This window comes from Artemia franciscana, chromosome 1, assembly GCF_032884065.1.
Source record: "Artemia franciscana chromosome 1, ASM3288406v1, whole genome shotgun sequence".
NCBI classification, from domain to species: domain Eukaryota; kingdom Metazoa; phylum Arthropoda; class Branchiopoda; order Anostraca; family Artemiidae; genus Artemia; species Artemia franciscana.
The window spans coordinates 47,455,576-47,481,954 of record NC_088863.1 but is presented as its reverse complement, the minus strand read 5'-3'; the positions used below and the strand labels follow the sequence as shown (position 1 = coordinate 47,481,954).

General features: G+C 36.5%; 1 protein-coding gene across 3 annotated transcripts in view; it reads right to left on the bottom strand.

Moving 5' to 3' along the window:
- The window catches only part of LOC136030788 (protein Wnt-4-like), a 176,188-nt gene that overhangs the window by 12,316 nt on the left and 137,493 nt on the right, over window positions 1–26,379 (bottom strand). For all 3 annotated transcript variants that reach the window (XM_065709837.1, XM_065709841.1, XM_065709847.1), the window contains one exon: window positions 8,955–9,164. In XM_065709837.1, the coding sequence (XP_065565909.1) occupies window positions 8,955–9,164 (210 nt within the window). The remainder of the gene's footprint in view (window positions 1–8,954; window positions 9,165–26,379) is intronic.

Sequence of the window (26,379 nt, the reverse complement as noted above, 5' to 3'; positions counted from 1 at the left end):
GTATATCTATCTATATTCACAGGTGGGACACAGGGACACAACTACAATGGCGCGTAACGACTTACGCGCGCCGGGGGGGGGGCTTGGGGGGCGTGAAGTGCCCCCACCAACTAGGTGTTGGGGTGGCGCTAAAGAAAAAAAAACTAAAAACTAATAAAAAACTAAAAAAAGAAAAAACTAAAAACCAAGAAAAACTAAAAAGAAAAAAAGGAAAAAAACAAAACATTTATTTCATCATATACCAATTCAAAAACGAATGTATATACAGACCGGAACACAGGGAATATAAATGACGACCGGGACACTCAAAGGGAAATTACAGACTGGGACACCGGGACACAAATGACGACTAGGACGTGTGTGTCGACTGACGTCATGTTTGTGTGTCGACTGACGTCATGTTTGTCGACTATAAACGACGACTGGGACACAGGGACACAACTACAACGGGGATGCCGGGGGCACAGGGGGTATATATAAATGACGATGGGGACACAGGGAATGTTTGATTAGCAATCACCATCAACAAAGCTCAAGGGCAATCATTAGAATAATGAGGTATAGATCTGAATACGGATTGTTTTTCCCATGGAAAATTATATGTTGCATGTTCAAGAGTCGGTAAACCTGACAATCTATTTATATGTACAGACAATGGGACAGCGATGAATGTTGTATATTCGCAAGTTTTACGTAGTTAAAAACACATATATATATATATATATATATATATACTAGCTGTTGGGGTGGCGCTTCGCGCCACCCCAACACCTAGTTGGTGGGGCGCTTCGTGCCCCCCCAAGCCCAAGTCGTTACGCGCCATATTAGTTACGCGCCATTGTAGTTGTGTCCCTGTGTCCCACCTGTGAATAGAGATAGATATAAATATATGTTTTTAACTACGTAAAACATGCGAATATACAACATTCTTCGCTGTCCCATTGTCTGTGCATATAAATAGATTGTCAGGTTTACTGACTCTTGAACATGCAACATATAATTGTCCATGGGAAAAACAATCCGTATTCAGATCTATACCTCATTATTCTAATGATGTGTCCCTGTGTCCCGGTCGTCATTTATATTCCCCGTGTCCCGGTCGTCATTTGTGTCCCGGTGTCCCAGTTTGTAATTTCTCTTTGAGTGTCCCGGTCGTCATTTATATTCCCTGTGTCCCGGTGTCCCGGTCGTCATTTGTGTCCCGGTGTCCCGGTCTGTAATTTCTATTCGAACAATCCCTGTGTCCCGGTCGTCATTTATATATCCCGCCTGTGCCCCCGGCGTCCCCGTTGTAGTTGTGTCCCTGTGTCCCGGTCGTCATTTATATTCCCTGTGTCCCGGTCGTGATTTGTGTCCGGGTTTCCCAGTCTGTAATTTCTCTTTGAGGTTCCCGGTCGTCACTTATATTCCCTCTGTCTCGGTCTAATGACGTCACCGTCAAAGCAAAAATGACGACAACTAATTTCATGACGTCAGTCAACACAGAAACATGACGTCACCTGATCCACAGACAGACAGACAGGCAACTTATTTATATATATATACTAGCTGTTGGGGTGGCGCTTCGCGCCACCCCAACACCTAGTTGGTGGGGGCGCTTCGCGCCCCCCCCAAGCCCCCCCGCGCGCGTAAGTCGTTACGCGCCATAATAGTTACGCGCCATTGTAGTTGTGTCCCTATGTCCCACCTGTGAATATAGATATATATATATATATGGTTTTAACTACGTAAAACTTGCGAATATACAACATTCTTTGCTGTCCCATTGTCTTTGCATATAAATAGATTGTCAGGTTTACCGACTCTTGAACATGCAACATATAATGGTCCATGGGAAAACAATCTGTATTCAGATCTATACCTCATGATTCTAATGATTGCCCTTGAGCTTTGTTGATGGTGATTGCTAATCGACCATTCCCTGTCCCGGTGTCCCGGTCGTCATTTACATCCCCCTGTTTCCCCCGGTGTCCCCGTTGTAGTTGTGTCCCTGTGTCCCGGTCGTCATTTATATTCCCTGTGTCCCGGGTCCCGGTCGTCATTTGTATCCCGGTGTCCCGGTCTGTATATACATTCGTTTTTTAGTTTTGTTTTTCTCCTTTATTTTTTTCCTTTTTTTTTCTTTTTTAGCTTATTTAGATTTTTAGATTTTTTAGTTTTTTTATTATTTTTTAGTTTTTTTTTCTTTTTAGTTTTTTTGTCCCGGTCGTCATTTATATCCCCCTGTTTCCCCCGGTGTCCCCGTTGTAGTTGTGTCCCTGTGTCCCGGTCGTCATTTATATTCCCTGTGTCCCGGTCGTCATTTGTATCCCGGTGTACCGGAGTTGTGTCCCTGTGTCCCGGTCGTCATTTATATTCCCTGTGTCCCGGGTCCCGGTCGTCATTTGTATCCCGGTGTCCCGGTCTGTATATACATTCGTTTTTTAGTTTTGTTTTTCTCCTTTATTTTTTTCCTTTTTTTTTCTTTTTTAGCTTATTTAGATTTTTAGATTTTTTAGTTTTTTTATTAGTTTTTAGTTTTTTTTTCTTTTTAGTTTTTTTGTCCCGGTCGTCATTTATATCCCCCTGTTTCCCCCGGGTCGTCATTTATACTCCCTGTGTCCCGGTGCTTTGTTGATTGCTAATCGAACATTCCTTTTGTCCTGGTCGCTTTCTCTTTGAGTGTCGTCATTTATTTTTTTCTTTTTTAGTTCTTTTAGTTTTTACCTTTTTTAGTTTTTTTTAGTTTTTAGTTTTTTTAGTTTTTTACCTTTTTTTAGTTTTTTTAGTTTTTTTTAGTTTTTTAGCTTTTTTATTTTTTTTATTAGTTTTTAGTTTTTTTGTAGTTTTTGCCTTTTTTTTAGTTTTTTTAGTTTTTTAGCTTTTTTATTAGTTTTTAGTTTTTTTTGTAGTTTTTGCCTTTTTTTAGTTTTTTTAGTTTTTTAGCTTTTTTATTTTTTTTATTAGTTTTTAGTTTTTTTTGTAGTTTTTGCCTTTTTTTTCTCTTTGAGTGTCGTCATTTATTAGTTTTTTCCTTTTTTTTTTAGTTTTTTATTGGTTTTTACCTTTATTTTAGCTTATTTTTCAGTTTTTTCCTTTTTTTTAGTTTTTTTTATTTTTTATTTTTTTTAGTTTTTTACCTTTTTTTAGTTTTTTTAGTTTTTTAGCTTTTTTACTTTTTTTATTAGTTTTTAGTTTTTTTTGTAGTTTTTGCCTTTTTTTAGTTTTTTCAGTTTTTTTTTTAGTTTTTTATTGGTTTTTACCTTTATAGTTTTTTTAGTTTTTTAGCTTTTTTATTTTTTTTATTAGTTTTTAGTTTTTTTTGTAGTTTTTGCCTTTTTTTAGTTTTTTCAGTTTTGACGTCACCTGATCCAGTTTTTTCAGGTGACGTCACCTGACACATCCATCCATCCATCCACAGACAACTTATTTTTATATAGATAGATATTTTTTTATTAGTTTTTAGTTTTTTTTGTAGTTTTTGCCTTTTTTTTCTCTTTGAGTGTCGTCATTTATTAGTTTTTTCCTTTTTTTTTAGTTTTTTATTGGTTTTTACCTTTATTTTAGCTTATTTTTCAGTTTTTTCCTTTTTTTAATTTTTTTTTATTTTTTATTTTTTTTAGTTTTTTACCTTTTTTTAGTTTTTTTAGTTTTTTAGCTTTTTTACTTTTTTTATTAGTTTTTAGTTTTTTTTGTAGTTTTTGCCTTTTTTTAGTTTTTTCAGTTTTTTTTTTAGTTTTTTATTGGTTTTTACCTTTATAGTTTTTTTAGTTTTTTAGCTTTTTTATTTTTTTTATTAGTTTTTAGTTTTTTTTTGTAGTTTTTGCCTTTTTTTAGTTTTTTCAGTTTTGACGTCACCTGATCCAGTTTTTTCAGGTGACGTCACCTGACACATCCATCCATCCATCCACAGACAACTTATTTTTATATATATAGATAGATAGATATATATATATATATATATATATATATATATATATATATATATATATATATATATATATATATATATATATATATATATATATATATATATATATATATATATATATATATATATATATATATATATATATATATATATATATATATATATATATATATATATATATATATATATATATCTATATTCACAGGTGGGACACAGGGACACAACTACAATGGCGCGTAACTAATATGGCGAGTAACGACTTACGCGCGCGGGGGGCTTGGGGGGGCGCGAAGCATCCCCACCAACTAGGTGTTGGGGTGGCACGAAGCGCCACCCCAACAGCTAGTGCAAATATAAATTTTCGGTGACTATTGCGTGGGGTTCGTTCTTTATTAAGTTGCGGCGGAAGCGTCTGGATTATGATAGGCTTGGTGCGTCTCCTCTAATTCTGGATCTCTAGCCTGTAATGAGTTCCGGAAGAGCCGGTATAAGTTCCAACTTGGTCCAGAGCCTGTTGCTTGGTCCAGAGCCAGTGCAACAACAATTACCGGGTAAATAATCAGTAACGCAAAGTCAAAGACATACTAAATTTTAAACAGCACCTGGAACTGAAGACAATCATTTGGTTGGATTTTGCATTTTCTAATTCTCTAATTAGAGCTATTTGAACGCTGTAATTTTTAGGTGGTTGGAATGCTTAAAAATTTTAATAAAACTTGGGAAAACAAAACCTGATTCACGAAAACAGAACCTGACCGAACTCTGTGAAACAAGATGGGTCGAGTGCCATCAACCAGTTGACGTTGGTTCAGTGACATTTTTGCGGAGAAGGAAAAACGTCGTTCAGATTTCGTTTTGTAGGTAGATAGTTTACTTAAAAAAAAAAAAAAATCAATTGGCCGGCACTGTAGATATATTATGTACATGGATACTTGGTTTGCTGATGCGATTCTGCAAGAAAAAAAAAGCCCCTTAAAGATACAAAAGTATGCCTAGTGCGTGCGTCCTCGTTCGCAAGGGTCAGACTGACGGTCTCTAAGGTTGACCATTAGACTAAGTCCACGGAAAAAAAAATTTGTAACCCTCCCCCCCCCCGAACGAGAATCCTGGGCACTGCCTTGCCCAACCGAAAAGCATGCCACGATGGACTTGCAGGCTTGACAATCTTCTATGGATTTCACCCGGTTATGCGTGGCCTCGTTGTCGAAACCTGTTTGATACTGTGGGTGGGAGAGGGATGATTAAAACGAGGGGTTATGAAAACTGCTAAGAAAATATGAAGAATGAGTAAAGTACTCATGAATTACCGTGATATACTGCAGTAACATGTTAATCTGTACTATAGTAAAATTAATACCACACCAAATTTAAAGGAGGTCGATGAAATTGCTGTAAATAACGCAGAATAGGCACTTCCCCAATGTAGAATTTTACTGTTTATAACAGAGGGGGTAGGGATTACTGCGGATGACCATCTTTTCATTATTCTTCAAGTGTGCATGCATATTTCTTGCAGAGGTATAAAAAAAATCTCAGCAGAAGTAAACGGCCCATAGTTGTTTTTACTTGATGATAAGCCATTACTTGATTTGAAGTTTATGTTCTTTAATTTCCGTATTTTGTTTTTCTTCAACTACGCGGTGATGTTCCTTCAGCCGTGAGGGCTAGCCGATCTCTAGTCTGTGATCATTCTACGTTTCATTTTCGTAATTCCGGCAACGTCTGGATTCCATTCCAAACATCATTCACGTTAGTTTTCAGTCTCCAGACTGCCACGCATTCCACCATTGAACACTCTGCCTGAATCAATTAAATAGCGCCACTTGCTTGTTGCCTTCAGGAAATGGTAATTTTTTTCTAGATAATATTTTTTTCCAATATCCAAACACGGTGGGTGTCACTGAGCCAAACTTGAAATCTATGTTTGTATTATTTACTGCATATAAAACTTTTTTTATTTGTGTGTTTTTGTTTTCTTCTTTAATTTTCACATGCATTCACATTCATTAAACCTTATGGAAGTGCATAACGATATGTTAGTTTTTTTTAATTTATATTTATTCCTGAATTAATTCTTGAATAGACTTCTATGATTAACCTCCACATGCACAAAAAAAATAACTAGTTCATAGAAACAATGGTCATTGTTTTTTATCAGATAATGCTGCGCCAAACCTATATGAAGACATTTGAAAACCCGACCTTGAGGCGTTTCATGCCAATATACAACGGTTTTTTGAAAAAGAAAAAACAAAAAAAAACAACAACAAAAAACCAAATATAAAACTCACGGGGATAAGTGGAGCCTCTAATTTTAAAAATGACAGTTGCTTAACATCTAGACTTTACAACAATAAGAAAAGCTTAGCTTTTGGCTTTGGTTTGGCAGGCACATTTGGTTTTAGTTATGATGTTTCAGAATAGATTTTCGGGATTGCTGTAATTTCGACTGGCATACTTCTGGACTGTCAGTTGATAAGATACGCCGAAGGCAGCATGCCCTTTTTCTTATCTATAGTTACTTTATTCGCTTACTCTTTACGAGCCAGCTCTTTATGCTCTTTACAATCATAAGGTATAAACGGATTTCAATAATAAATGTAAAGATAGCGGGTTCGTAATTTCCCCAAGAAACCTTGTATTCAACTTGGGTCCTTTTACAAAAGGCTGAGCTCTTTTGATAAGTAAATTTACCAGAAACTCTTACAAATTTTGCAAGGGGACGGTGGTTGAAGGTCATTAGCTAGGAAAAATTACCACGGTAAGCTGCATGAACAGAAGTTTATTGTAGGGGTGGTAAATATTTTGATTGCAAAGGAAGGAACTACAAAAAGGGAAGAAAGGTGTATTATTTGAAAATACAGTAAATTAAGGAGATACTTGACCACTCTTACCAACTACAACTACAAATTCACACTTGTATTAATGAGGGGGACACAATGACCAGGCAAGTGACAAATAAATCTTCAAATAAAAAAAATAATAATAAAAAGCTTCACTAATATCTATTATATATTGCTTCTAAAAAAAAAATACAGTTCATCCTCCCTTTTGAAAGTTAGAGTTTTAAAATCCTTACTTCATTACGTTCAGCAAATCAAATATTTGTTGGATTTTAAGAATCGCTTCGAGTTTAACTGCGTCCCAGTCCCACTCCTTATAATGCTTAGACTTTTCCTTAGGTTGTGAACCAAAGTTTGTGGATTTTGAATTTTCCTGTTCAAAATAAACCAGCTGCTGATGAGAAAAAAGTTGAAAAAATAATGGGAACCTGCAGACTTTTGTACATAGTATAAGGTTTATCCAGGAACTAGGGTGATTATTGATGGGAACACATCGCTTATATAGATTCCCATGAAACATCAATGGATGCTCTATGCGCCACATATACCCCACATACAACTATATTTTTAGCAGTGGTATTTCTCCTTTTTTCTCTTTCTTGTCCAACAGCTGACGGTAAATAGTCTATGGTTGCAGAATAGTGCAAGAAAGCACACTAGAATGCAAATGTAATTATTTGGTGCCCTTTAAGGCAGCAAAATAGATCATGCCACACCAAATGTCTTTTTTACCATTCTGTGGTGAAAAACATCAAATTTGGCCCAAATAGAAAGTACCGATCCCTGAGATAGCCATTTCTGAGATAGAAAATCCGTTGATCATGGTCTAGGACATTTAGTTGGATTTTTGAAGCTCCTCAATTGACACAAGAGAAAAAACTGCCATTTTAACAAGGTAGCACCACTGCTGTGTCTCCAGTGGATTAAGACCTAACTTGGTACATTATTCAGATTTAGCTGATAATAATCGGAGCGGATATAATTCAGGATAAACCAGCTCAAAGGGTCAGGAGAAAAAAAGCAACAGTGAAGCAAATAAGAACGACTGACACCAATGAACATGGTGAAGGACGTTTAGGGGAACACGTTGAAGTAGGCCTAATTGGTTCTGGCACTATTCTTATAAATAGACACCTTCCCCGAAAAGAGGCAAAACTAAAGAAACTTGATTGTTTATTTGCAAATACAAATATAAGCTACCGCGGGAGTCACTGGTCGTGGTTCGCTCTATGCTAGGTTCCAGCTAGCGAACTTTTTTCTAAAAGTTCTTTCTAGTAAAAAATTTCCGTTTTTTTTTCTGCTTGCAATATTTATGTACTGTGGTGAATATTTGTGTGTCAGCTATAGGGCAAGAGACTCAATGGATCTCGTACTGGGAGGAGGCGGTTTTAACGAAGAAAATAGGTCAAATTATTTATTTTGCTATTTCAGAAATAGAATTCAAAGCTGAAAATTATTTATCAAGGATCTACTGCAAAGACGAGAAACATGAAACAAAGAGTGCCAGTTTTTAATTTTGAAACACAATCCTGCGAGGTAAACATTCCTTCCCGTTCTGAACAATTTATTCCAATTCAAGTTCATCGAAACTACGAATTTGTCGAAGATAATCATATTTTAAGCTTAACTTGCTGAGACGTCTCCTTTTTGTAAATAAACTTCAATAAACTTCTCTTCTATGCGTTTTGTTTTATATATTTGGGACATTTGAACAGATCTAGTAAAAAAAAGCTACATTTTGTAGCTTAGGATTCAAGAATCCTACATTTTGTATTAAGTGACCTAGTACAAAGTACCAAAGGACCAAATAATGTCCCCTAAAAGTAAATATTTGTACCAAAAATTGATGAAACCATTTTTCCGTCTAAACACAAGTAACTAATTGGAAGCAAACTTAGTTTAAAGTGCAATTTAAGGAAGTTTTAATGTGCGCGTTTCTAAACGCGTTCTGAATACCCGTTTTAAGGAGGATTTTTTTACACACCCCTTCAAATTCTGTTTCAAATATGAAGACTGAAATGTTTGCGCAGTGTAAATCTGCGCATCATCAGTGATTTTGAACATTTTTGCAGTTCAGTATCTGTCGCCACATATACCATAAAATCTTAATTTCCATTTTTCAGCATGCAAGCACACTAACTTCGTCAATTTTAGTCTCTGAACTTTTCGAGTGAAAACATTTTGAACAGTAAGCACAATACCTTGTTGCAGGGTCTTCCATGAGTACCAAGGGACCCTATTCGGACGTCATACTCGCAGTAATCTGGAGATCTTTCTAAATATATCAAGTCAGAATCTGTTGGAGGCTTGTAAGATATTGATCTTGGTACGAGCAACTTCCGTCTCGGTCCGCTGATTCTTGGCTCAACCTCGGTAGCACCGTCAAATTTTTCCTTCAACGTCTCACCGATCTAAAACAAACCCCTTTTACATTTGATTTCCTTTTTTACATTAGTTTGCAATGACAGAAATCACATTTAACATAAAAAAGGCGATAGTTGTAATCACAATATTACAATCTGTTTTATATTTCATTTTATTTCATTTTATATAAAATGTTTAGTAGGTTGGTCTCAAAACTTACAAAATGATAAAGCGCAAATCTCCTTTATGGAATACACCATTGGATAAATACAAATGAATAAAAACTGCATAAATATCTGAAAAAAACATATCAGGGTTGCCAAATGGCTTTGCACAGCCTTGCATAGATTTTTTATTGTTTTTTTGAAGACTTTGCCAATCGCTTGATAGAATTCTGAAAACAAGCAAATAGCTTTCAGCTGACACTTAAGTTGACCCATTCGATGAAGTAAAAGGACGAATCCGTGCGATTACATCAAAAGATTGTTGGTAATTCAAAAATTATTTCAACAAGAGCGGGAAAAAAACTTTAGTTAATACTAAAGGGAACTTGAAGAGCTATTCAGTCGGAATTATCAAACGTTAAGGGTCCCTGTGTCCCGGTCATCATTTATATTCCCTTTGTCCCGGTCGTCATTTGTGTCCCGGTGTCCCAGTCTTTAATTTCTCTTTGAGTGTTCCGGTCGTCATTTATATTCCCTGTTTCCCGGTGTCCCGGTCGTCATTTGTGTCCCGGTCGTCATTTGTGTCCCGGTGTCCCGGTCTGTATATACATTCGTTTTTGAATTGGTCTTTTTTTTAGTTTTTAGTTTTTACCTTTTTTAGTTTTTTTACTTATACCTCATGATTCTAATGATTGCCCTTGAGCTTTGTTGATGGTGATTGCTAATCGAACATTCCCTGTGTCCCCGTCGTCATTTATATATCCCCCTGTGCCCCCCGGCGTCCCCGTTGTAGTTGTGTCCCGGTCTGTATATACATTCGTTTTTGAATTGGTATATGATGAAATAAATTTTTGTGTTTTTCCCCTTATTTTCTTTTTAGTTTTTTTTTTGGTTTTTACTTTTTTTTTAGTTTTTTTTTTAATTTTTTCTTTTTTCTTTTTAGTTATTTTTTGTAGTTTTTACCTTTTTATTTTTTTTTATTTTTTTAGTTTTGGTTTTCTCCTTTATTTTTCAGTTTGTTTCCTTTTTTTCTTTTTTTTTCTTTTTTAGTTTTTTTAGTTTTTTAGCTTTTTTAGTTTTTTTTATTAGTTTTTAGTTTTTTTTCTTTTCATTTTTTGTAGTTTTTATTTTAGTTTTTTTAGTTTTTTTTACTTATGTCCTGGTCGTCATTTATACTCCCTGTGTCCCGGTCGTCATTTGTGTCCCGGTGCTTTGTTGATGGTGATTGCTAATCGAACATTCCATGTGTCCTGGTCGCTTTCTCTTTGAGTGTCCCGGTCGTCATTTATATTCCCTATGTCCCGGCGTCCCGGTCGTCATTTGTGTCCCGATGTCCCGGTCTGTAATTTCGTCAGTCGAAAACATGACGTCAGTCGACACATAAACATGACGTCACTCGACACACACACACACACACACACAGACAACTTATTTATATATATATACTAGCTGTTGGGGTGGCGCTTCGCGCCACCCCAACACCTAGTTGGTGGGGGCGCTTCGCGCCCCCCCAAGCCCCCCCGCGCGCGTAAGTCGTTACGCGCCATATTAGTTACGCGCCATTGTAGTTGTGTCCCTATGTCCCACCTGTGAATATAGATAGATATATATATATGTTTTTAACTACGTAAAACTTGCGAATATACAACATTCTTTGCTGTCCCATTGTCTGTGCATATAAATAGATTGTCAGGTTTACCGACTCTTGAACATGCAACATATAATGGTCCATGGGAAAACAATCCGTATTCAGATCTATACCTCATGATTCTAATGATTGCCCTTGAGCTTTGTTGATGGTGATTGCTAATCGACCATTCCCTGTCCCGGTCGTCATTTATATCCCCCTGTGCCCCCCGGCGTCCCCGTTGTAGTTGTGTCCCTGTGTCCCGGTCGTCATTTATATTCCCTGTGTCCCGGTCGTCATTTGTATCCCGGTGTCCCGGTCTGTATATACATTCGTTTTTTAGTTTTGTTTTCCTCCTTTATTTTTTTCTTTTTTATTTTTTTTTCTTTTTTAGTTTATTTAGATTTTTTATTAGTTTTTAGTTTTTTTTTCTTTTTAGTTTTTTTGTAGTTTTTACCTTCTTTTTAGTTTTTTTAGTTTTTTTTTTTACTTATGTCCTGGTCGTCATTTATACTCATTGTGTCCCGGTGCTTTGTTGATTGCTAATCGAACATTACTTTTGTCCCGGTCGCTTTCTCTTTGAGTGTCGTCATTTATTTTTTTATTTTTTAGTTCTTTTAGTTTTTACCTTTTTTAGTTTTTTTTTAGTTTTTTAGATGAAAATTTTTTTTATTTTTTTTTCTTTTTTTCTTTTTAGTTTTTTATTGGTTTTTACCTTTTTTTAGCTTTTTTAGTTTTTTTCGTTTTTTCTTTTTACTTTTTTTTATCTTTTTTATTTTTTTTTATTTTTATTCTTAATTTTATTAGTTTTCCTTTTCTCTTCTATTTTTCAGTTTTTTCTTTTTTTTAGTTTTTTTTTAGTTTTAAGTTTTTTAGTTTTTTACCTTTTTTTTAGTTTTTTTAGTTTTTTAGCTTTTTTATTTTTTTATAAGTTTTTTTGTAGTTTTTGCCTTTTTTTAGTTTTTTCAGTTTTTTTTAGTTTTTAGTTTTTTACCTTTTTTAGCCTAACCAGGATTTGAACCTGGGACCTTCATTCTCCGTTCTGACACCCTCTCTCACCGAGTGACTACTCCAGCATGTTCATTTTGGTGTTTTAAATGGTATATTATTAACCAAATTAATGTGTTTTACAATATACTAAGCATCGTCATAACAAAAATGACGACAACTAATTTCATGAAGTCAGCCGACACAGAAACATGACGTCACCTGATCCACAGATCCACAGACAGACAACTTATTTTTATATATATAGATATATATATATATATATATATATATAATGTTTTTAACTACGTAAAACTTGCGAATATACAACATTCTTCGCTGTCCCATTGTCTGTGGATATTAATAGATTGTCAGGTTTACCGACTCTTGAACATGCAACATATAATTGTCCATGGGAACGGTGTCCCGTCTGTTGTGTCCCTGTGTCCTGGTCGTCATTTAAATTCCCTGTGTCCCGGTTGTTATTTTTGTCCCGGTGTCCCAGTCTGTAATTTCTCTTTGGGTGTCCCGGTCGTCATTTATATTCTCTGTGTCCCTGTGTCCCGGTTGTCATTTGTGTCCCGGTGTCCCGGTCTGTAATTTCGTCAGTCGACAAACAACGTCATGAAGGCATAATGCTCAATCCTTACAATGACGTCAGTCGACACACAAACAAGATGTCAGTCGACAGACACACAAACAAACAACTTATTTTTATGTAGAAAGATTCTTCGCTGTCCCATTGTCTTTGCATATACAAAGTCTTATATACCTATAATGACGTCATATGCAAACTCTCTTTTTACAAACAAACAAACATGCATACATATGACTTATTTTTATATAAATAGATAGATATATATATACACTATAAATTAACTACGTAAAACTTGCGAATATACAACATTCTTCGCTTTCCCATTGTCTGTGCACATAAATAGACTGTCAGGTTTACCGATCCTCGAACATGGAACATACAATTGTCCATGGGAAAAACAATCTGTATTAAGATCTATACCGCATTTTCCTAATGATTGCCCTTGAGCTTTGCTGATGGTGATTGAAAATGCTAATCGAATTGGGAATTACAATCTTTTAAATTGAAAAGGCAGATCCGTTGGAATCATGGGAATGCGAGGAATAAGAACAGCCTCACCCTCAAAAGGCCCTGTCAAGATTGTTGCCTCTATTACGTTTTCCATTTTTTTTTTTTTTTTTTTTTTTTTATGGCAAGTCGCGTGCCATTGCAAAGCTTTGGTGGGTTAATATTTCGTAACAGTATTTTTGGTACGCCTATTTTTAGTTGTAGCACTTGTGGTGGAAACCCTGGAAGATCCAGGGAATTCAAAAATTCAGATGGATAATTAGCCGCTTCATTTGGTTCCAGAACTGTGTCGACTGACTTGTAAATGACTGCCTGGTCTCGAGTCTTGGTCAAAATAATATTGTTGATTTCATGGACGTTCTCTTTATTCTTGGCTGCCAGAATCGCTCATTCACTTAGCCATTTATGATTTTTATAATTGGTTAGAATATTTGGAAATACCTTTTCAACTAATTCATTTTTGGACGTCACTAAATTACAGAATTCAGCAGGCAGTTGTATACGTCCTGAAATTGAGTCTACTGGGAGCTTTTCGTTTCCAATTGCCAGCAATTAATCTGATAATATTTCACCAGAGTCATCGTTTTGCAATCGGAAACGCATATTTATAGTTAATCTTAAAGTCTTTACGTGTGCCCATAAATTAGAATTTTTCGGGCAAGCATTCATTTCGTCTGCAGGGGTTGATCTAGGTATTATAGGTAATATTTGCCTGGAACTCCCGCAAGAAATATTAATCTGCTGCCAAAAGGTTTCAAATTTCCTCGCAAATCTCGTAATGATTGCTCCAGAGCCTCGAGAGATTTTTTGTGTGCCATTATGCACTCGTCCCAAATAATAAGTTTGCATTGCTGCAATACTCTAACCATCCCAGATGATTTGGAAATATTGCACTTGGGAGTTTCTGTAGAATACAAATTCAGAGGCTATTTCAAAGCGGAATGAGCAGTTGTTCCACCAGGCAGCAATGTTGCGGCTATTCCGGATGACGCAATTGCCAACGCTATGTCTTTTTTGATAGAATTGATGCCAGAATCTATTTTATCACAAATGTTTTACCAGTACCTCCTGGCGCATCCAAAAAGAAGATTTCTCCAACATTGTTATCCACACAATGCATTATCTTATCATAAATATCTTTTTGCTCAGACGTCAGCTTAGAAATATTATTTTGTACGTACGACAATAGATCACTCGTGTTGAAACTTTGTTCACGATCCAATTCTACACATGTCGAAACAGCAGCGTTACGATTAGGTGAAGGCATTCCCAAATCCTGAAGAGGTTTGTTTGCCATACATACGCACAAATCTTCAATAATAACTAAAGTTTAGTTATAAATTTCTAATGTAAAATCAAAGGTCATACCTGACGTTTCTAACCGTTTTCGATGGAGTATATCCTGGACAATTTTCGATTTATATTTCTCCCATAAATCTGTAGGAGCTGAAGGAGAGCAAGTTGTTAGTATGATTTCAAACAATGCACGAATTTGACTTAGAGTTGACGTTTCGCACGCGTCATTGATGCAGTTATCCCAGTGTTGGTCATTCTCCAATAAATTCAGAGCTTGGCATGCACTACGGTAAGTGTCATGTATAGTACCGTTTACAGTTCTCAAACATTCAAAGAACATCGGACCGGGTACATACACCAAAATCAGGCGGAGAAAGAACCATTCATGTTGATTGGGGTCAATGGTGTAGAGTCTTCCTATCGTGGTATCTTTGAAAATGGTAGGTTGGCCGTCGACTGACTTACCCTGTTTTCAAGGTTCAAATGATTTCTTTTTAGCATTCAACGTGTAATAAGAAGGCACTTCAGTATACAGCATTTTTTTGCAAAAGAATCGTTTTGACATAACGAAAAGAAAGTAGTTAACGTTGTATTTGGTGGATTCAGGGATCTTTGTTGCACGTTGGATTCCGAAAAACAAACACGTTTTCCATTCTGTAAATGTACCGACCGCTAAGTGAACAACAGCTGGACTTCGTTCATGTATCGGAAATGGAAGAATTCACCAAACAGCTTCATTACTGCTTATGTATCTTCCAGCCTGATATTGTACGATCGATATCACTGATTTCGAACTGCAAGCCAAAAACTGCCATGTCGCTGCCTTTATTGACGTATTTACATTTGTATTTGATTGTCTTTACTTAATTACAGTATTCAACGTTTATGTGTGCATTATATTTCATCAGGTATTTCAGCGGAAATCATATTGTCAATTTCGTTAGAAGTAATTTTATTGCTTCGCACAAAATATGTGCGTGTGGCAATCCTCGTATTTGCCATTCCACTGAGTAAATCCAGCATCGTACTGACCCAAACACTTGTACTAAGTTTTACTATGTAGTTTATCATTGATTTCAACTTTTGCCAGAAGACACGGGCCGTAATGTCAGGTCTATGAACCGCCGATTGTCCTTGAAGTAAAAGCTGCTGTATCTCGTCCCAAGATTGATTACATGTAAATATAATAAATTAATCTGGACGACCATAGAGACGAACATACGAAATTGCATTTTGACCATATTCATGCATATGACGGGGATTGCCAGCATATGACGAAGGTAAAATCGTTTATCTTCCAACGTTAGTGGTATTACCATAATTTACAACTGCATCTCGCAAATGAATGTATCGTTCAGAGCGGAGCTTGGTCTGATTCAGACGGATAAATAGCAAACGTTCTGATTCAATCTTTGGATACATATCAACGATGTATTGGTGAAATAATTGACGGCATTTTAAAATATAATTTTCTTCATTGTGACGAATCATTAGTCTATAGGAATAATATTTCATTGCGCTGCATTTCTTATCCGTTTGTTTGTTAGTGGATGGATCTATCAATTTATTATTGAAGTGATAGCCGTCGGCTTCATCCCAAAACATGATAGAATATTGTAGGGCATCTTAGCATCGACGACTTTCTCATAAAACTGATTACCGACCATAATGATTGCCACCTCGTCGATAGTTGGAGCATTGTATCTACGCACTACGCAGTAGGAGTTTTGTCAGTGGAAATAACAATTTTATGCTTATCATTAGACCTCAAATCGATTGCTGTATTGAACAGGCGCACTAAACCATTATTTTCGTCGAAAAGATGTTGCAATTGGGAAACGATAGTCCTTTCAACGTCGGGAGAAATTTTGCAACGTGCATTCAATTCAGAATTGCTATCACTGATGAAGTACAGTTGTAAAAATTTATGATTCTCATCTGAGAATGTTAGAAGGGACCCTGCTCTATGATAAATTTGCCCTTTTACTTTGAAAGTAGGGATAAATTGATCTTGATTTTCGATTTGGGCACCAAACGACGTCATTTGGAAACATGAGTTATATTTTCTTAAAAAACGCTTAGATTTTGACGTAGTTCTAGCAAGCAAAGTCTTCAATGGCTCTGGTGGTGCAGCCAGTTGAGGAAGTTTAACTTTTCCTGAGGGGCAACACATTCCCATTGTTTCACCATTAAATTTCAGGGCCTTGCAATAGGGACAAATTTTAGACATAGTCCCGATTTGAACACATCTACTAAAGCTATAATCATCGACTGGGCTGTACCTGAATGCAAGGCGATAATTTTCACGTTGCTCTTATGATTCCTCGGCACGCTTTCTTTTGGCATTATCTCTTTGAGCCTCAAGCCTGTTTTCACGTTGTTCTTGTGATTCCTCGGCACGATTTTTTTTTTAATTTCTCTTTGAGACGCAAGCCTGTTTTCACGTTGTTCTTGTGATTCCTCGGCACGCTTTCATTTCTTACTTTCTCCTTTTGCAGCAAGCCTTTTGGCATTAACTCTTTGATCGGCTTCCTCGGCTATTTCTTCTACCGTTGTAGGATTTATACTAAAATTTCTCGCACGATTTGATTCCTCGGCTGTTTCTTCCGCCATTGTAGGATTTATACTAAATATTCTGTTTTAATCGCAAGCCTTATATGCTTATAATGGCGTCATATACAAAGCCTTCTATACTCATAATGATGTCAACGTAAAATGACGTATTCAGAACTATACCTCATTATTCTAATGATTGCCCTTTAGCTTTGTTGATGGTGATTGCTAATCGAAAATTCCCTGTGTCCCCGTCGTAATTTATATATCCCCCTGTGCCCCCGGCGTCCCCGTTGTAGTTGTGTCCCTGTGTCCCGGTCGTCATTTATATTCCCAGTATCCCGGTCGTCATTTGTGTCCCAGTGTCCCAGTCTGTAATTTCTCTTTGAGCGTCCCGGTCGTCATTTATATTCCCTGTGTCCCGGTGTCCCGGTCGTCATTTGTGTCCCGGTGTGTAATTTATCTTTTAGTGTCTCGGTCGTCATTTATATGTCCCGGTCGTTATTTGTGTCCCAGTGTCCCAGTCTGTAATTTCTCTTTGAGTGTCCCGGTCGTCATTTATATTCCCTGTGTCCCGGTTTTTAGTTTTCTTTTTCTCCTTGATTTTTCATTTTTTTTCCTTTTTTTAGTTTTTTTCTTTTTCAGTTTTCAGTTTTTTTAGTTTTTTATTAGTTTTTAGTTTTTTCTTTTTAGTTTTTTTGTAGATTTTACCTTATTTTTTAGTTTTTTTAGTTTCTTTTCTTTTTTAGTTTTTAGTTGTTTATCTTTTTTTTAGTTTTTTAGCTTTTTTAGTTTTTTTAGTATTTTCTTTTTAGTTTTTTTTTTAGTTCTTACCTTTTTTAGTTTTTTTCTTCTTTGTATTAATGCTAAAGCCAAGGTTCGAATCTGGAACCTCTCGGACCTAGAACCTCGAATATAACGCTTTACCATCTCAGCTACTTGAATACATTCGTTTTTGAATTGGTATATGATGACTAACATCATGACGACATACAGCTCAATCCTTATAATGACCTAGTTGGTGGGGGCACTTCGCAACCCCCCCCCCCAAGCCCCCCCAAGCCCGTAAGTCGTTACGTGCCATATTAGTTACCCGCCATTGTAGTTGTGTCCCTGTGTCCCACCTGTGAATATACATATATATATATATATATATATATATATATATATATATATATATATATATATATATATATATATATATATATATATATATATATATATATACCTAGTTGGTGGGGGGTATATACCTAGTTGGTGGGGGGCACCCCAACACCTAGTTGGTGGGGCGCTTCGCGCCCCCCCAAGCCCCTCCGCGCGCGTAAGTCGTTACGCGCCATATTAGTTACGCGCCATTGTAGTTGTGTCCCTGTGTCCCACCTGTGAATATAGATAGATTTATATATGTGTTTCAAACTACGTAAAAATTGCGAATATACAACATTTTTGGCTTTCCCACTACTGGGAGCTTTCCGTTTCCAATTGCCAGCAATTGATCTGAAAATGTTTGACTAGAGTCATCGTTTTGCAATCGGACACGCATATTTGTAGTTAATTTCAATATTTTTACGTGTGCCCATAAATTAGAATTTTTCAGGCAAGCATTCATTTCGTCTGCAGGAGTTAAACTACGTAAAAATTGCGAATATACAACATTCTTGGCTTTCCCATTGTCTGTGCATATACAAAGCCGTATGTACTAATAATGACGTCATATGCAAACGCTCTTTTTACAAACAAACAAACGTGCATACACACAACTCGTTTTTATATAGATAGATAGATAGATAGATACAATACAAATTAACTGCGTAAAACTTGCGAATATGCAACATTCTTCGCTTTCCAATTGTCGCTGCATATAAATAGATTGTCAGGTTTACCGACCCTCGAACATGCAACGTACAATTGTCCATGGGAAAAAAAAATCAGTATTAAGATCTATACCACATTTTTCTAATGATTGACCTTGAGCTTTGTTAATGGTGATTGCAAATGCTAATCGAATTGGGAATTGCAATCTTTTAAATTGAAAAGGCAGATCCGTTGGAATCATGGGAATGCGAGGAATAAGAACAGCCTCACCCTCAAAAGGCCCTGTCAAGATTGTGGCCTCTATTAGGTTTTCCATTGTTTTTTTTTACGGCAAGTCGCGTGCCATTGCAAAGCTTTGGTGGGTTGATATTTCTTAAAAGTTTTATTGGTACGCCTATTTTTAGTTGTAGCACGTGTGGTGGAAACCCTGAAATATCCACGGAATTTAAAAATTCAGATGGATAATTAACCGCTTCATTTGGTTCCAAAACTGTGTCGACTGACTTGTAAAGGACTGCCTGGTCTTGAATCTTGGTCAAAACAATATTGTTGATTTCGTGGACGTCTATATTTTTGGGTGCGAGAATCGCTCTTTCACTTAGCCATTTATTATTTTTATAATTTTTTAGAATATTCGGAAATACTTTTTCAATCAATTTATTTTTGGACGTCACTAAATTACAGAAATCAGCAGGTAGTTGTATACGTCCTGAAATTGAGTCTATCGTATCATAAATGTCTTTTTGTTCCGACGTTAACTTAGAAACGTTATTTTGTACATACGACAATAGATCACTCGTACTGTAACTTTGTTCACGATCCAATTCTACACATGTCGAAACAGCAGCGATACGGTTAGGTGAAGGCATTCCCAAATCCTGAAGTGGTTTGTTTGCCATACGTACGCACAAATCTTCTATAATAACTAAAGTGTAGTTATAAATTTCTGATGTAAAATCTAAAGTCATATCTGACGTCTCTAACTGTTTTCGATGGAGTATATCTTCGGACATTTTTGACTTATATTTTTCCCATAACTCTGTAGGAGCTGATGGAGAGCAAGTTGTTAAAATGATGCCAAACAATGCACGAATTTGACTTGGGGTTGACGTTTCGCACGCGTCATTGATGCAGTTATCTCAGTGTTGGTCATTCTCCAATAAATTCAGAGCTTGGCATGCACTACGGTAAGTGTCATGTATAGTACCGTTTACAGTTCTCAAATACTCAAAGGATGTCGGACCGGGTACATTCACCAAAAGCAGGCGTAGAAAGAAGCATTCATGTTGATTGGGGTGAACGGTGTAGAGTCTACCTATCGTGGTATCTTTGAAGATGGTAGGTTGGCCGTCGACTGACTTACCCTGTTTTCGACGTTCAAATACTTTATTTTTAGTATTCCACGTGTAATACGAAGGCACTTAAGTATACAGCAGTTTTTTTGCAAAAGAATCATTTTCGCAAAGCGAAAAAAAAGCTGTTAATTTTGTATCCGGTGGATTCAGGGCTCTTTGTTGCACGTTGGTTTCCGAGAATTAAACACGTTGACCATTCTGTAAATGTACCGCTAAGTGAACAACAGCTGGACTACGTTCATGTATCGGAAATGAAAGAATTTGCCAAACAGCTTCATTACTGCTTATGTATCTTCCAGCGTGATATTGTACGATTTCGTCAAAATCTTTGATTTCGGGCTGCAAGCCAAAAACTGCCATGTCACTGCCTTTGTTGACGTATTTACATATGTATTTGATTGCCTTTACGGAGTTACAGTATTCAACGTTTATGTGTGCATTAAATGTTTTTGATAATAATGGGGAATATGGAACAACCCACTGGTTATCTACTTCGATGGTGGTACCGTTACGCTTCTTTATTATTTCTGTTTTACCGCCATCTTCAGTAGATCTTCTTCTATATTGTGGGTAACCATCATTGCCAGTAATTGTGTTGGATACTAAAAGTCAAGGATATTGCTTTGTGCACCTTCCTTTGGCCATGCATGGTGAATTTTTCGTTCAGTGCACCGCAAGGTCCATGTTTCATATTTTTTACAATAATATCATGTAACCCCTTATCGACATTTTCATCAGGTATTTCAGCGGAAATCACGTCATCAATTTCGTTCGAAGTAATTTTTTTTATGTAGCCAGATTAGTATATATGCGTGTGGCAAACCTCGTTTTTGCCATTCATTTTAAAATATAATTTTCTTCATCCTGCCGAATCATTAGTCTATAGGAATAATAATGCATTGCACTGCATTTCTTATTCATTTCTTTGTTAGTGGCTGGATTCATCAATTTAATATTAAAGTGATAGCCGTCGGCTCCATCCCAAAAAATGATAGGATATTGTAGGGCATCGTAGCATCGATGAGTTTCAGCAATTCTTAACAACTGAGCGTTTCGCTTATGAAGAATAATATCTCGAGGTAAAAACTGATCACCGACCATAACGATTGCCACTTCGTCGATAGTTGGAGCATTGTATCTACGCATATGTTGGCCAGGAGGCGTTTTGTCAGCGGAAATAACAATTTTATGCGTATCAGTAGGCATCAAACGATGGCTGTTTTGAACAGACGCACTAAGTTATTATTTTCGTGGAAAAGATGTTGCAATTGGGAAACGATTGTCCTTTCAACGTTGGGAGAAATTTTGCAACGTGCATTCAGTTCGGAATTTCTATCACTGATGAAGTACAATTGTAAAAATTTATGATTCTCGCCTGAGAATGGTAGAAGGGACCCTGCTCTATGATAAATTTGCCCTTTTACTTTGAAAGTAGACATAAATTGATCTGGATTTTCGATTTGGGCTCCAAACGACGTCATTTGGAAACATGAGTTGTATTTTCTGATTTGTGACAAAAAACGCTTAGATTCTGACGTAGTTCCAGTAAGGAAAGTCTTCAATGGCTCTGGTGGTGCAGCCAATAGAGGAAGTTTAACTTTTCCTGAGGCGGAACACATTCCCATTGTTTCACTATTGAATATCAAGGCCTTGCAATAGGGACAAATTTAAGACATTGTCACGATTTGAACACATCTACTCAAGCTATAATCATCGACTGGGCTGTACCTGAATGCCAGGCGATAACTTTCAGGTTGCTCTGATTCCTCGGCAAGCTTTCTTTTCTTACTTTCTCTATCAGCAGCAAACCTGATTTCTTGCTGTTCTTGTGATTCCTCGGCACGCCTTCTTTTTTCACTTTCTCTTTTAGCAGCAAGTCTGGTTTCATGGTGCTCTGGTAGTTCCTCGGCACACCTTCTTTTTTCACTTTCTCTTTTAGAAGCAAGTCTGCTTTCGCGTTGCTCTGGTAGTTCCTCGGCACGCTTTCTGTTCTTTCTTTCTCTATCAGCCTCAAGCCTGTTTCCTTGCTGTTCTTTTGATTCCTCGGCACGCTTTCTTTTCTGACTTTCTCTATCAGCAGCAAGTTTTTTGGCATAGACTCTTTGAGCATCTTCCTCGGCTGTTGCCATTGTAAGTTCATCAGTCATTTTAAAGTTAAACATTAATAGATTTCTACGTGAACACATGTCTTAAATATCTTTAATGACGTCACCATCATAACAAAAATGATGACAACTAACTTCATGACGTCAGTCAACACACAAACATGACGTCACCTGACAGACACATCCACAGACAACTAATTTTAAATAGATAGATAGATTCCCTATGTCCCGGTGTCCCGGTCGTCATTTGTGTCCCGATGTCCCGGTCTGTAATTTCGTCAGTCGACAAACATGACGTCAGTCGACACACAAATATGACGTCACTCGACACACAGACAACTTATTTATATATATATACTAGCTGTTGGGGTGGCGCTTCGCGCCACCCCAACACCTAGTTGGTGGGGCGCTTCTCGCCCCCCAAGCCCCCCCCCCCGCGCGCGTAAGTCGTTACGCGCTATATTAGTTACGCGCCATTGTAGTTGTGTCCCTGTGTCCCACCTGTGAATATAGATAGATTTATATATGTTTCAAACTACGTAAAAATTGCGAATATACAACATTTTTGGCTTTCCCACTACTGGGAGCTTTCCGTTTCCAATTGCCAGCAATTGATCTGAAAATGTTTGACCAGAGTCATCGTTTTGCAATCGGACACGCATATTTGTAGTTAATTTTAATATTTTTACGTGTGCCCATAAATTAGAATTTTTCAGGCAAGCATTCATTTCGTCTGCAGTAGTTAAACTACGTAAAAATTGCGAATATACAACATTCTTGGCTTTCCCATTGTCTGTGCATACACAAAGCCGTATGTACTAATAATGACGTCATATGCAAACGCTCTTTTTAAAAACAAACAAACATGCATACACACAACTCGTTTTTATATAGATAGATAGATAGGTAGATACAATACAAATTAACTGCGTAAAACTTGCGAATATACAACATTTTTAGCTGTCCAATTGTCGCTGCATATAAATAGATTGTCAGGTTTACCGACCCTCGAACATGCAACGTACAATTGTCCATGGGAAAAACAATCAGTATTAAGATCTATACCACATTTTTCTAATGATTGACCTTGAGCTTTGTTAATGGTGATTGCAAATGTGTCCTGGTCGTCATTTATATTCCCTGTGTCCCGGTCGTCATTTGTGTCCCGGTATCCCAGTCTGTAATTTCTCTTTGAGTGTCCCGGTCGTTATTTATATTCCCTCTGTCCCGGTCGTCATTTGTGTCCCGGTCTGTAATTTCTCTTTGAGTGTTTTTTCTTTTTAGTATTTTTTAGTTTTTTACATTTTTTCTTTTTTCAGTTTTCTTTTTCTTCTTTATTTTTCAGCTTCACTATGAAATACATATCGCCGAACCTTTGTTTTTTTAACTAAAATCTGGTAGGCATTGATGACCTTATCCAAGTCAAAATCCCAAACCCAATCATCATCGCTATCATTTTCAGTTTTGATATGTTTTGACTCTCGCTGTCCAGGTGGATCTTCATCTAACTGCGCGGTTTTGCGTTCTTTAGCCTCAAGCCTGTTTCCTTGCTGTTCTTTTGATTCCTCGGCACGCTTTCTTTTCTGACTTTCTCTATCAGCAGCAAGTTTTTTGGCATGGACTCTTTGAGCATCTTCATCGGCTTTTGCCATTGTAAGTTCATCAGTCATTTTAAACTTAAACATTAATAGATTTCTACGTGAACATATATGTCTTAAATATCTTTAATGACGTCACCGTCATAGAAAAAATGACGACAACTAATTTCATGACGTCAGCCGACACAGAAACATGACGTCACCTGATCCACAGACAGACAGACAACTTATTTTTATATATATAGATAGATATATGTTTACGTAATCTGTGAAGCAATATCTTTACTCGTTTCGAGTTTCAACTTCATTATTTACGACCTATATATTGTCCTTAAAAATTTAATATGACTTTTTATCATGGTTTCAGCCGAAACTTGAGAAAGTATTTTGAAAAAAAACTGCCTATTGAGAAAAAATTGTCATTTGACCCTGATTCAGGAATGACAACTATTGTTTTGGCTAGTCTTAAAAGTAAAATTTTATTGGAAAAACAAATTTAAGATGATTTTAAAAAAAAGGCTCTCTTGGTACCATCTATAAATGGCACTTTTGGTGCCATTTCTGAAGTGGGGGGGGGGCAAGTTACTAGAAAATCGTAAAGATGTTTAGTAGCTCATATAATAAGCTATTGCTAATATCTACGTACTTTCCATAAATTGCACCGTATTCCATTGCCATATGGCACTAAAAAAGGCACTTTTAGTGTCATTTCTCAAGTGGGGAAGGGGATAGCGGGCTACCAAAATCTATCGTAGAGACATCTTAAATAGTTCATATAAAAACTATTGCTTATATCTACGTGCTCTCTATAAACTCCATCATTTCTGAGCCCCACAGGGCCCTAAAAATGGCTCTTTTGGTGCCATGTACCAATTGGAAAGGCTGGGGCTAACGGGTTATCTGAACATCGTAAAGAGATATTTAATAAGTCATATAATAGCTACTACTCGTATCTACGTGCTTTCTATAATCTTTACCATCTGCAAGTGTCAAAAGACACCAAAAATGACATTTTCGGTACCATTTCTCAAATGGAAAAGCTTGGAAGTGCAAAACGGGCACCTTTGTAATATTTATGTTCTAAAGCCCTTCAATTGTGGTCAACTATCAGGTTAACCACATAATCCCCCCAACCTCTTTAGCTAATTTCTTAAATCTTCTGCTCACCAGCTGGCTACTGCAACATTAGCTAGACTAGCAGGCCACCCCGACATCGTCGAAGAGATGTTTAATGGCTCATTTTAAAGCTATTGCTATTATCTATGTGGTTCATATAAATGCTAACATCTGAAAGTAGCACATGGCACTACAAATGACACTTGGCATTATTTCTCAAGTGGTGGGGCTAGTGGGCTACCAGAACATCGTAAAGAGGTGTTTAAAAGCTCATTTAAAATATATTGCTCATATCTATATGTTTCCTATATTTTCCACCATCTCCAAGTGCCAAATGACGCCAAAAATGACATTATGACATTAAAAATGAATATTTCGGTTGTATACACAGTGGCCGTCATCAGCAGATAAACTAAAATAATACAAGTAAAACATGGGCATTTATGCAAAACAACAAATTAATTACGTATTGTTTAGCGCTCTTATCTACTTGAAAACATTTACAGATTTTAATTTCTTTGATTTCCCAGTTCCAAGTTCATTAACTTGATTTTAATATGAAGGTTCATAATCAGGTAAGGAAAGGTAAATGGTATTGAGAGAAACTACATTTATTTCAAGAATTGAAATAAACAGTAAATTATCAAAAATTGAATTAAGCCAAATTTACCTGTATCTCCGTTCAAACCCAGGTTTTTGAATAAGGTTTTTTTTTTTCAATTTCAATGATTTCCCTTTTATTTGACAGTGAAAAAAAAATCTCTGTAAGTTTTGGTACGCCATGGAAAGCCAATGTGGTATTTGAAAATACGTATATTCTCCTTAGTAAGTTACACAAATGCTTTACTCATCAGCAGACCACTGCAACATTAGCAGGACTAGCAAGCTACCACACGATCGTAGAGAGATGTTAAATAGCTCATTTAGAGGCTATTGCTCATATTTACGTGCTTTTTGTAAAATGTACCATCTGTAAGTGCCATATCACAACAAAAAAAAATGCAACTCTTCGTACCATTCACCTCTTTTGATTACTTTTGTACGAGTCAGACATTTTTTATGGAGGGGGGGAATCAAAGTGGGTAATCCCCCTTCATCCCCCTCTGGATACTACGATGTAGAAGTTAAACATTCTTTGCGATATTGTGACAGAAAAATTACTATAGTGATCCCACGAATTTCGGTAAATTATTTTAACCTCTACCCTTAATGACGCTGATAGACATCTGATTACCGCTTTTTAGCCTTAAGCAGTTCTCAAACAGTTCATGGTAACGAACTGTAGTAAGGAGCCACCCGGCTCAATGCTAACCGAAACTCTAAAAAATGGAATTTCGATACCAATAGCTACATCAATAGAATAAAATTTTAATGCTGATCTTAAATACATAAGTTTCATCAAGATTAGTTTTACCTATCAAAAGTTACGAGCCTGTGAAAATTTGCCTCATTTTAGAAAATAGAGGGAAACACCCCCTAAAAGTCATACAATCTTAACGAAAATCACACCATCAGATTCAACGTCACACCATCAGATTAAC